The sequence below is a fragment of the Otolemur garnettii genome, unplaced genomic scaffold (assembly GCF_000181295.1).
Source record: "Otolemur garnettii isolate 467f Iridium unplaced genomic scaffold, OtoGar3 scaffold00118, whole genome shotgun sequence".
NCBI classification, from domain to species: Eukaryota; Metazoa; Chordata; class Mammalia; order Primates; family Galagidae; genus Otolemur; species Otolemur garnettii.
In genome coordinates this window covers 2661616-2674298 of record NW_003852513.1, presented here as the reverse complement: position 1 = coordinate 2674298, position 12683 = coordinate 2661616, and the positions used below count along the sequence as shown (strand labels likewise).

The 12683-nt window shown below is 49.0% G+C and overlaps 1 protein-coding gene and 1 pseudogene across 2 annotated transcripts in view; one reads left to right on the top strand and one right to left on the bottom strand.

The window, feature by feature from the left end:
• Positions 1-8436, bottom strand: part of LOC105887772 — a 49181-nt pseudogene extending 40745 nt beyond the window's left edge.
• Positions 1-12683, top strand: part of BACH2 (BTB domain and CNC homolog 2) — a 374844-nt gene that overhangs the window by 344509 nt on the left and 17652 nt on the right. For both annotated transcript variants that reach the window (XM_023517705.1, XM_023517706.1), the window contains one exon: positions 8598-10172. In XM_023517705.1, the coding sequence (XP_023373473.1) occupies positions 8598-10172 (1575 nt within the window). The remainder of the gene's footprint in view (positions 1-8597; positions 10173-12683) is intronic.

The window sequence follows — 12683 nt, the reverse complement described above, 5'->3', positions numbered from 1 at the left end:
GCTACTTGGGAGGCTGAGGCAGGAGACTTGCTTGAGCCCAGGAGTTGGAAGTTGCTGTGAGCTGTGATGCCATAGCACTCTACCCAGGGTGATAGCTTGAGGCTCCGTCTCAAAAAAAAGCCTGAAGGAGACGAGAGAGCGAGCCAAGCCTTTCCTTTACTTACTCTGATGAGCTTCAACCCAGCCCTCAATATTCAGGGCAAATGTCATCACCGTCTCTAGGCAGCCTTACATTGACGTCCTTAGCAGTTCCCTGCCCCCAGCACCCCGAGAATACCTCAGTTGCATATGTAGATGACATTGTAGATACTTATATTGAAGATCAGTCTCCTCAGTCACCCTATTTGCTCCTTGGAAAAAAAGACAGTATTTAATTCATATTTGTAATAACAGCAAGGATAAGAGTTGTTATTCCATGCCAGGTCCCATTCCAAAGGCACTGCCAGTATCCCTGTCTTACAGTTGGAGAAACCAAAGCACAGAAAGGTCAAGTAACCAGCCCAAATTACACAGCTGGTAAATAGTAGAGCTGGGACTTGAATCCAAGACCTTATCTCTAGGCCTTACACAGACACAATAAGTGCTAAGTACTTGGTTGGAAACTGAAAAAAATGGGTCAAAAAATAGTACGGGCAGTGCCCGTAGCTCAGTGGGTGGGGCGCCGGTCACATACACGAATACTGAGGGGTTCGAACCTGGCCTGGGCCAGCTAAAACAATAATGACAACTGCAACAAAAAAATAGCCGGGTGTTGTGGTGGGTGCCTATAGTCCCAGCTACTTGGGAGGCTGAGGCAAAAGAATCACTTAAGCCCAAGAATTGGTGCTGTGACAACATGGCACTCTACCCAGGGTGACATAGTAAGACTCTATCTCAAAAAAAATAGTAAGTGACTAAATAATCAATCTCGGGGCACACTTAGAAATAGCAGGACTTTTATTCTGTGGCTGTAGACCCAAATTCAAGGACAGAGAGAAAAGACAATTTATGTTTTAAGCCATATTCATTAGCACAAGTAGTGATTTTCTTTAGAAGATAGAAAAGAAAGAAGGAAAGACGGTATGAAATTATATGCTCATTGGCTTGGCCCCTACACTCAGTGGTTAGGGCCGGCCACATGTACCGAGACTGGTGGGCTCAAATCCGTCCTAGGGCCTGCTAAACAAACAAAAAAAAAGTAGCCAGGCATTGTGGCTGGTCCCTGTAGTCCCAGCTACTAGGGAGACTGAGGCAAGAGAATTAATTGGTTGAGCCCAAGAGTTTGAGGTTGCTATGAGCCATGACAACACAGCACTCTACCGAGGACTCAAAAAAAAAAAAAAAATTACATGTTCGTATATAAATCACATTCCGTGTTGATTTAGTTTTTATATTACTACCTTAGATATGCAAAATAAGATTTGTTCTATCTTTCTTTAAAATGAATACTAAGGGGCTCGGCGCCTATAGCTCAGCAAACTAGGGCACCAGCCACATACACCAGACCTGGTGGGTTCAAACCCAGTCCAGGCCTGCCAAACACCAATGACAACTACAACCAAAAAATAGCCGGGCATTGTGGCATGTGCCTCTAGTCCCAGCTACTTGGGAAGCTGAAGCAAGAGAATTACTTAAGCCCAAGAGTTTGGGGTCGCTGTGAGCTGTGATGCCACGGCACTCTACTAAGGGCAACATAGTAAGACTCTGTCTCAAAAATATAATAATAATAAATAATAAAAATGAATACTAAAATAAGGCCTAGTGTGGTGGCTCATGTTTATAATCCTAGCACTCTGGGAGGCTGAGGCAGGTGAATTTGTTTGAGGCTAGGAGTTCAAGACCAGCCTGAGCAACTTGGCAAAACCACATCTTTACAAAAAAAAATTTTTAAATATTAGCCACGCATGGTAGTGGGCACCTGTAGTCCCAGCTACTCAGGATGCTGAAGCAGGAGGGTCACTTGAAATTGGAGGTTATGGTGGGCTATAGTCATGCCACTGCACTCTAGCCTGGGTGACCCAGGAGGACCATGTCTCTGAAAACAAATTAGAAAATAAAATGAAACAGTAAGGTTAGCTGATCTAACAAACATAGTATAGCATGCTGTTTAAGGGAGAAGAATGTGATAATATGGGTATCGATTATAGAAAATTAAGATTAGAAGTGATGCCTCATCGCTGAATCTGTCTTTACCACGTAGACTGGGATGCAGAAGGTGTGGGAAGGGAAAGGAAGAATTGATTGTCACAGTTGTCACCTGAGTTGTTTTCTTCATTTGACAAGTCCCTGCTGTGCAAATACATCCCAGAGGGATGTTCAGTGCCTCGGGGTTTAACAAGCCTGTGGGCAGGGGTATCTTGCCTTCACCTTCTTCTTTGTGGTGTAAGAGATTCAGCTTCAATGGGAAGGTGCACCTGGGCTGAGGGTGTAAGTCTTCTTGTTTTGTAAGGTTGTAATAAAGGGACTTTGAGAAGCATGCCCACCCTCTCCTAGGGAGCTATGCAATAACCATGTATATACACTTCCAAGACCAACAGGGAGACCTCATTCTATGGCTCAGCTCATATGGAGAATCATGTTCTAAGTCTCATAAAAATTCCCAAACCTATTCTGATGTTTGCCCAAAGGCCAACTGCCTCATCCCTGTCACAGCCCAAGGACAGAACTCTCCAAAGTTTCCTATCATAAACTTTGTCCAGCAGCAAAGTAGAAGCCTCATGAAAGAGTGAGTCCCCAGTTCTGCAAACAGCACCCAGCCCCACCCTCACCAGCTGAGTGTTCATCAGTCCATCTTCCTTTCTTGAGCAGCATGGAGAACCCAAAGGTTGCATCAGAACCCAAAGGAATAAAGGGTTAAGGGTCAGTTTCAGAAGATCAGATTTTCCACACATTATCGACATGGTGACTCAGACCGTACTCAGACAAGTTTGGTAGCCTGGCCTTTTCTTTCAGGACTGAACTAACTCATGTGTGCCGACCACTGACTGAGGTCATCAGCTCCTAGGAGAGCAGTCACAGAACAAGGGAGGGGTTACTTCCTGCCCTCTGCCAGGTCCCAGCCCCAAGTGGCACCCTCCATTCTGCCCCGTGTGTGATCCAGCTTCATCTATAGCATAATGAGTATTGCACGTTGTGGGACCAGGTAGTTACATACTCAAGCATGATGGAAAAAAGCTAGTACTTTGAAATGAGCCATCCAAAATATTTTTATTCAAAATGCAAGACTGTTATCCCAGATTGTCCCTAAGACTGTATTTTGCATTTGTTTGTGACACCTTTACTCCTACCCAGAGGGTTCTGGCCTAGACGCGTGTGCAGTGGGGTGCAGCCCCATTAACACCAGGGACACAGAGCTGGTCTGCTGCTTCTAGCCCCTTCATTCCACTTTAACTTTACAATCGTTACTTTTTTAAATACCATTTTCATGGACTATTAGTTTTGTATGTGATTCTCCATCTCCCACCCCCTCTTATTTTCTTCCATTATTAGAGCTTTATTTGTTAAGAACAAAAAGCAAGTAGTGGTACAGACTGTGGTCGCAGTCTCAAGAATATTTGCCCGGATATTTGCCTTCTGAGTATAATGATTGAGCTTAAATGGTTCCTGAAAATGGGCAAACAGTGCGAGCTTCTCAAGACAGAGACTAAGCCAGTATTAGGAAGTCTCTGCCTGTTCTAACACTGGCTGGAAGCACCTGCTTTCTGTCTTGTCTATTTGGGGCTGTTACCACTGCCTGAAAGGAACCAGAGATGGGTTCCTGGGAAGGACCTTGGGGCAGTTCAGAAGGAGGTACCCACTGTATCAACACAAACTTCAACCTAGTGTGGACTCTCCAGTGTCCTGATATGAGTTTTCAAGCCCCCCACCACCACCACTAACCATGGCATTCCCTCATCTCCTAAACTTGACTTGACTTTTTTAGTTGATAGCTAGTCATATAATCTTGCAATGGCGTCCCCTGTGGACTTACAATGCTGTGTAATAATTGACTTACCATACCTCTTCTTTGAAGCTAACTTGTAAATGTCCTAAGCACAGGGAGGAAGCACAGGAGGAAGACTCAGATTGGCTTGGGTCTAATCCCAACTCTTCACTTACCAGCTCTGTGATCCTGGATAAATCCCTTCACCTCCTTGCTTCTCAGTTTACTTGTCTGCAAAATAGAGGCAATTGCGTCTGTCTTTCAGGGTATTACAAGAGCCAGTTATCACAGTGCTGGATGCTAGGAGACGCTTGGTGAATAGTAACTAGGACTCACTAGACAAAGCGTTGCACACAGAAACAGAAAAACTTTGCAGAATTGAGTATGACAAAGCAGGACTTAAGTTAACGTGAGAAAAGGGCTCGTTATGGGCCCTTGAACTTTCATGGTGAGGGCACCACTTCCTCTGCTTGAATGACAGTTTATAAACCAGTTATTCATGACTCTGTCATGACCTATGATAATCATTTCAAGATCACCATGTTTCATAAACCCAAAGGGTCAGTGATCTGAGGAGTGTCATTGATTTGTGATATGTGGAATTTTCTCACTGGTATCCATGCTCCAACTCACACACCTAAGCATCAGCCCTTTCCTGAGCCAGTGCTTTCTCCAGCTACTTGGACTAGGTGGTACACAGTGACTCCTAGTACTGCTCCCAGATGTAAAGGTCCCATGGGTGTCCCTGGCTTCTTCAGAAGTTTCCTTGAAGAGAGGCCACAGTGAGGGATAGTAGCAAGGCTCACTGAGACCAGCAGCATCAAAAGAATGGGCAGCAGGCTCGGCGCCTGTGGCTCAAGCGGCTAAGGTGGCAGGTTCAAATCCAGCCCGGACCCGCCAAACAACAATAATGGCTGCAACCAAAAAATAGCCGGGTGTTGTGGCAGGCGCCTGTGGTCCCAGCTACTTGGGAGGTGGAGGCAGGAGACTCACTTGAGCCCAGGAGTTGGAGGTTGCTGTGAGCAGTAAAGCCATAGCACTCTATCCAGGGGGACAGCTTGAGGCTCTGTCTCAAAAAAATAAAATAAAATAAATAAAAAAATAACGGGCAGCAGTTCCTGTCCGGGGGCAATAGGTCCAGAGTGACGAACATTCCCCTGACCCCAGCCCTAGTGCCCCCCTTCAAAAAAAGAAGAAATAGGCCAGACTCAGTAGCTCACACCTGTAGGGAGGCTAAGGCAGATGAATTGCTCAAGTTCAGGAGTTCAAGAACAGCCTGAGCAAGAGCAAGACCTGGTCTGTACTAAAAATAGAAAAATCCGCTGGGAGTCATGTCAATCATGTGTAGTTCCAACTACTCAGAAGGCTGAAACAGGAGGATCATTAAGCCCAGGAATTTGAGGTTGCTGTGAGCTGTGATGCCATAGCACTCTAGCCTGGATGACAGAGTGAGATGCTAGCTCAAAGAAAAAGAAAAAGGCTCAGCACCTGTGGCTCAAGTGGCTAAGGTGCTAGCCACATACACCCAAGGTGGCAGGTTCAAATCCAGCCCGGACCCGCCAAACAACAATGATGGCTGCAGCCAAAAAATAGCCAGGCACTGTGGCGGGCGCCTGTGGTCCCAGCTACTTGGGAGGCGGAGGCAGGAGACTCGCTTGAGCCCAGGAGTTGGAAGTTGCTGTGAGCTGTGATGCCACAGCACTCTACCCAGGGGGACAGCTTGAGGCTCTGTCTCAAAAGGAAAAAAAAGACAAGAAGGAAGGAGAAGGGAAGGGAAGGAAAAAGAAAAGATGATAAGGATGAGAGTATGAAAAGTATAAACAGCCTTAAGATCAGTTTCTCACATTTCCCATACAAGTGAGCGTAACTGCCGAAACTCAAGACGTATCCTGTGTTCTCACTCAGCAGTTGGCACGCTGCCCAGGAGCACAGCAGCTCTATGAGGGGTGGACCCTGCCTCGATGCGCCCATCTCCCTCTCTGTGGGGAGGTCAGTCTTGTGGCATTCTTACCACCTTCTTCAGCTACCTATAAGTATGCATTTCCTTGGTTCTCTTAAATGTTCCTGGGAGAATATACATAAAATAGATATAGTAGGTACTACTGGCTGAATCTGTCATGCCAGCTCAGCATGACACAGAAGAATAGGTTAGATGAGCTCCTTTTCTCTGGCCCTAAGGGACAAAACAAAAAAAGTTTCTCGCTTGCCTGCCTGTGCTCAGCTGATTGGTTTAGTCCACTGGTTTATACAATGCCTTGCTCCAAAAGTCACTTGAGACAGCACCTGTAAACAGCCCATGTGGGCACCTTCCGCGCATGGTAGTGTGTTAAGGGTACAGTTAGACTTACGACGTATCAGTAACATACATAATATTACAAGTTTTTATCAAGTATCTACCCTATCACAGGTAGATACAGAGAAACCAGTCCAGGGTCAGGCTCAGTGACTCACACCTATAATCCTAGCACTCTGGGAGGCTGAGGCAGGAGGATTACTTGAGCTCAGGAGTTCCAGACCAGCCTGAGCAAAAGCAACAATCCATCTCTACAAAAAGTAGAAAAATTATCCAGGCACAGTGCTGTATGCCTGTAGTCCTGGGAAAGCTGAGGCAGGAGGATCTCATGGGCCCACCCAGGAGCCTGAAGTTGCAGTGAGCTGTGATGATGCCAATGTGATGATGTAGTCGGGGCAACAGAGTGAGACTCTGTCTCCAAAAAAAGAAACCATCTCTGATCTGAAGAAGCTTCCTATCTTATGGTAGAAATAAACACAATTAAGTATTATATAACGGAAGGGAGCAGCAGTGATTGCCTGTGTAGAACTAAATGTAGGTCTAGCAGTCAGGATTCTTTGTTCATTTTGTTTTTTAACCAAATATCTCTGGTCAGGCACTATGCCTGGTTATATTTGGTTAAAATATTAGACAGAATTTTTTATTTTTGAATTTTATTTAAGTACTTCAAAAATATTATCAGTTTAAAAATCCCATTCAGTTACATGTCTTAAGAAATTTCTGGAAAGAATGCAGTGATATAAAATCAGTACTGCCCTGGAGAATCCAGGATGTTTCATCATCTTAGCTGTGGGAGCTGAGAGTGCAGTGTCATTTGTATTCTCTAAAAGGATTGTGGCCAGCACAGTGGCTCAGGGCTGTAATCCTAGCACTCTAGGAGGCCACAGCAGAAGGATTTTGGGAGTTTGAGCCCCAGCAAGCCAGGTGTGGTGGACATCTGTAGTTCCAGCTACTCCGAAGGCTCAGGCAAGAGGATCTCTTGAGCCCAAGAACCTGAGATTGCTGTGAGCTATGGCGACCCCACAGCACTCTATCCAGGGCTACAGAGTGAGACTCTGTCTCAAAAAAATAAATATTTTACAAAATAAGAATAAAAGGATTGGCGAGGGTTCCCAAAGAAGTTAATATCCGAGTTTCATCTTGAACAACAGACTTGAGTCCTTGCAAGAGCTGCGGCTCTGTGTGCTACCGTGAATGCCCAGAGCAGTCAGCTACAAAGCTTTCCTGGCACTCATTCCCCCAGCTAAAATTTTTTGATCATTGTTACCACAGCTTCCAGCAGGGGTCCCCTGATTGCTGCTTTCATTTGATCTGTGCACGGTGATTCATAGATCCACCTCCCCTTCCTCCTGGGTCAGCAGTGCTTGCCAGAGCCTAGAGGATGGATGGCTTTCTGAGAGGGTAAGGAAGCCTACCCAGAACAGCAAGTTTAATCCATTTCCGTCTGGAAAAACCAATGGCTTCAGGCAGCATGTTTTTAATTGTTCAAGGCATTGTGTGTGCTCACGTGTGTGTGGGAGCTGTGTGTAAATAGTGCGTTTTCAATCTGTGTTAATATACCATGGAAAAGCAGCAAATGACATTAGCCCTAAAGATTTACCAGGAAAAAGACAGCTGCGTGGCAAAGCTGCTGCCAGTAATTAGAGAAGAACCAGCCCGCGTGCGCTGCCACTCAGCAGCTTCAGCCATTTAAATGGCAGCCAGATTGTTTAGCTCTGTAACCCCCCCCCCGTTCATTGTGGGCCGGCAGCTAATTTCTTGTTGAGAACATTGCTCTTGCTTGTATCAGCTCTGGTAGGTATCATTGGAAGATCAGGTCTGACGCGGGGCCTGCAAGTCTCAAGTAGCAACCAGCGTGGGTTAGCAAAGCACTTGTTTCTAATGCTCTTTTCGCATTATAAATGAACGAGGGAAAACTATTTTTGCAACCCCATGAACTCTGAATCTTTAAGAGGGCCATATGACCACTGTTGTGGGTGACAAAAAGAACAATAACCCCACCTCTAGCTCAAGTGAGCTGCTGGCCATAGCAGCCCCCTATGTGGAACGGCTCTCCATTCAGGACTGGTTGGGAGGGAAATTAACAGGCTTCCCATTGTCACTGTGCATTTTTGCCAGGATGTTTCACTAGCGTAAACACTGGACCGGTTGTCACGCCCTTCAGCCACTTGACCCGGGTGATTTCCGATTCAGCTTGGCCTGTGTTGAGGCGCCAGAGTGCGTGCACGAGGCAGGCGCTCATTACGGGAAGCAGCGTCGCTGCTGAGCCGATACAAGATTAACTGCCCCTCCGCGGCCTTTATTCTGGGACCTTAGCTCTGTCTGGTCATCTTGCTTCAGCTGAGGGATTTGGGACGATGGCTGTGCTGATGGTAACGCTGGGATTTCCCGTCTGTGTTGCAGGTCACTGCCAGGGGCTTCGGGCCGCTGCTGCAGTTCGCCTACACGGCCAAGCTGCTGCTCAGCAGGGACAACATCCGCGAGGTCATCCGCTGCGCGGAGCTGCTGCGCATGCACAACCTGGAGGACTCGTGCTTCCGCTTCCTGCAGACGCAGCTGCTGAGCGGCGAGGATGGCCTGTGCGTGTGCCGCAAGGACGGCAGCCAGCGCCCGCGCAGCGCAGAGGACTCCGCAGGGGAGGACGAGGACGACGAGGAGGCCATGGAGGCCGAGGCGGCCAGGACAGCGTGCCCTACCGGTCCGACGCTTCCAGACCCCATCGGCTTGGAGGCTGCCGCCCTCCCGGTGGCGGACAAGGGGGAGGCCTTGCTGCCCGAGACCAGCGTGCCCAAAGACAGCTCGGAAAAGGACGCGCTGACACAGTACCCCAGGTACAAGAAGTACCAGCTGGCATGCACCAAGAATGTCTACAGCGCGGCGTCGCACAGCGGTTCAGGGTTTGCAGGCGCGTTCAGTGAAGAGAGCTCCAGCGGCGGCCTCCAGCCAGGGCTGGCCAGGGGGCAGATTAAGAGTGAGCCGCCCAGTGAAGAGAACGAGGAGGACAGCGTCACACTCTGCCTGTCCGGAGATGAGCCCGACGCCAAGGACAGAGCTGGAGACGTAGAGATGGACCCGAAGCAGCCCAGCCCCGTGCCCGGGCCTGCTGCTCCTCCCGGGGCTGCCTGCCTGGAGCGGGCCAGGAGCCTGTCCTCGCCCTCCTGCTTGAGGTCTCTGTTTAGCATCACAAAAGGTGTGGAGCTGTCTGGCCTGCCTGGTACATCTCAGCAGCACTTTGCCAGGAGTCCGGCGTGCCCTTTTGACAAGGGGATCTCTCAGGGTGACCTTAGAACTGACTGCACCCCTTTCACAGGGAATTATGGACAGCCCCATGTGGGACAGAAGGACGTGTCCAGCTTCACCATGGGGTCGCCCCTGAGGGGGCCCGGGTTGGAGGCACTCTGTAAACAGGAGGGTGAGCTGGACCGGAGGAGTGTCATCTTCTCCTCCAGTACTTGTGACCAAGTGAGCACCTCGGTGCATTCGTATTCGGGGGTGAGCAATTTGGACAAAGACCTCTCTGAGCCGGTGCCAAAGGGCCTGTGGGTGGGAGCTGGCCAGTCTCTCCCTGCCTCACAGGCCTACTCCCACGGGGGGCTGATGGCTGACCACTTACCAGGAAGGATGCGGCCCAACACCAGCTGCCCAGTGCCAATCAAAGTCTGCCCACGCTCACCCCCCTTGGAGACCAGGACCAGGACCTCCAGTTCCTGTTCCTCCTACTCCTACGCAGAGGATGGGAGCGGGGGCTCCCCCTGCAGCCTCCCTCTCTGTGAGTTCTCCTCCTCGCCCTGTTCCCAGGGAGCCAAGTTCCTTGCCACAGAACATCAGGAACCAGGCCTGATGGGAGACGGGATGTACAACCCAGTCCGACCCCAAATTAAATGTGAGCAGTCTTACGGAACCAACTCCAGCGACGAGTCGGGATCGTTCTCGGAAGCAGACAGTGAGTCGTGTCCTGTGCAGGACAGGGGCCAGGAGGTAGGGAACCCACATAAACCCAAGCACGTGCCCCCTCTCTCGGTCCTTTATCTGGACTTCGCTCTGCCCGCCTCCCACCACTCCTAGATTGTTCTTATTTGCCAAGATGAAGGGTGACAGGGAAGGGCCCTCCACCTCCCCCATTAAGGAGGGCATGCTGCAGAGGGATTCCAAAGCAACCACTTTGATCCTAGAAGGCACGTGATGGGTGACCCAGATTTCAGAGGCAAGTTGCTTAGTGAAAAAAAACTGATGCCTGATGATGGAGTGGGCGTGAGTCCTTCAGTCACCCCTTTCTGCCCACCCTCCCATCCTCTATCCAGTGTGAAATGATGCTATTCATTGCCGTCATCCTGTCCATCACCCCTTTGGTACGAAGGAAGATGGAGAATCTATTCCAAGATTGATTGATTAAAACTAAATAGATGGACACACAGAGGGGCTTTCCCAGCACCTTTTAAATTTTCCTTGTCAATAGAAGACCCAGGGCCACCCCATGCCCATCACGTGCAGATGATAGAAAGCTGGCTGTTCACCCTGGCCCCAGGGTCATCACAGAAGCACCCCAGCTGGCCACACATAACAAGTAACAGATCATCTCCTGAGTTTTCCAAAGGATAGGAAGTCACTCTGGGGAGTACTGGGTGGAGTAGCCGTTTTGTCCACCTGAAACAAAGTGCTTTATAGAAGAAATTTTCAGAGGCTCTATCTTTGTCTCACCCATGCTGGGTGAGGGGGATGGGGCAGCAGTGGCCACATCCAGGAGTAAAACTCATGTGACTGAGGAGAGGGAAGAATAGGATCCCCCACAGGCCCAGGCCCCTAGATCCCTAGGAGTGTGAGAGTTCCCTAGAGAGACCTGAGGGAGGCTGTGTTGAGACCTGGCACTTTCTACGCTGTCTCGCGGGTTGACAAGGAGCCAGCCTGAGACTGCCACCTGTGTCTCAGACTCCTCAGGAGCAGAGCACAAGCCCAGTGGCAAGTCCCTCCTCAGCCCTATAGCCACAGAGCACAAGAAGAAATGCAGCCTGGTCCCATCAGCCCACTCCTCGTGCCTGCTGCGCTCCCACATGTAAGCCCCTGTGAGGCAGACAGTGGTAACCTGACCAGACAACTGAAAGGCCACGTGAGGCCAGGTGGCTGTGCACAGAGCCATGTGTTGTTTATTCAGCCTCTGCAGGATCCACAAGAAGTACATGAGGTTTTAGTTGGAGCATGTTTTGAAAATAGATACCCGGCTCGGCGCCTGTGGCTCAAGTGGCTAAGGCGCCAGCCACATACACCTAAGGTGGCGGGTTCGAATCCCCAGCCCGGGCCCACCAAACAACAATGATGGCTGCAACCAAAAAATGGCTGGGTGTCGTGGCGGGCGCCTGTAGTCCCAGCTACTTGGGAGGCTGAGGCAGGAGACTCGCTTGAGCCCAGGAGTTGGAGGTTGCTGTGAGCGTGATGCCATGGCACTCTACCCAGGGGGACAGCTTGAGGCTCCGTCTCAAAAAAAAAAAAAAGAAAAAAAGAAAATAGATACCCAAGTTCCCTGTGCCAGCTGCAAAAATGCCCTGTGCTCACTGTCCCTTCCCTGTTAGCCTGCTGGTTCCTCTTCCGTTAACTGCCTTGCAGAAATGGAGAAAAGCAGAAAAACATGGAAAGAATCTGGCTATAAGGAATAATAAAGGAAATTTGAATGGAAGCTCTTCCCCTCTGAGTCCACCATATCCCTCAGGTTTGAGATGAAAGGTTGTGCACAGTCCCCCAGCCAGACTCCCACCTGTGTCCCTGGCCTTAGAGAATGGAGGTGAAAGATTGTCCACTCTTTCTCCTTACTCGTCCCTTCCCTCTGACCACAACTTTTGTGAGGTTTGCTTTTTGTCCCTGAAATTGTTAATAAGTGTTCTTGATGCAGACAGCTGGTCACAGGGCCCAGAAGGCTGGTATCACAAGGCGTGGTGACTTGTGTTACCAAAGACCAGTGTGGTGAGAACAGGGCAGATGCCTTGAATTGTTTGTGTCTCCTTTAAGAGGAATCCACCCATTCACCTTGACAGGTTGTGTTTTTGTGATTATTTGCATATGTTCAAGGCACTGTTAACTCCAGATACATCATCTTTTGTCCATCTGATATCCCAAAAGACAGTTGAAAGTCATTTCTTAGAACTCAGTGTCACAAGAAGAACACATGTGTTGGGGCCGTATCAGTTACCCAGCTTAGAACTGAAAAAAGTGACTCAATTGAAAGGATTACTCATCTAACTTATCTTAATAGTCAAGACCAGGCCAAGTCTCCTCCTCAAGAAATACCCATTTAAGACCAGGTGTGGTGGCTCATGCCTATAATCCCAGCATTCTGGGAAGCTGAAGTTGGAGGATCCCTTGAGCTCAGAAGTTCAAGACCAGCCTGAGCAAGAGCAAAACCCCATCTCTACTAAAAACAGAAAAACTAGCCAAGTGTAATGGTGAGAGTCTGTAGTAGCTGAGTCCCCGCTACTAGGAAGGCTGAGGCAAAAGAATATC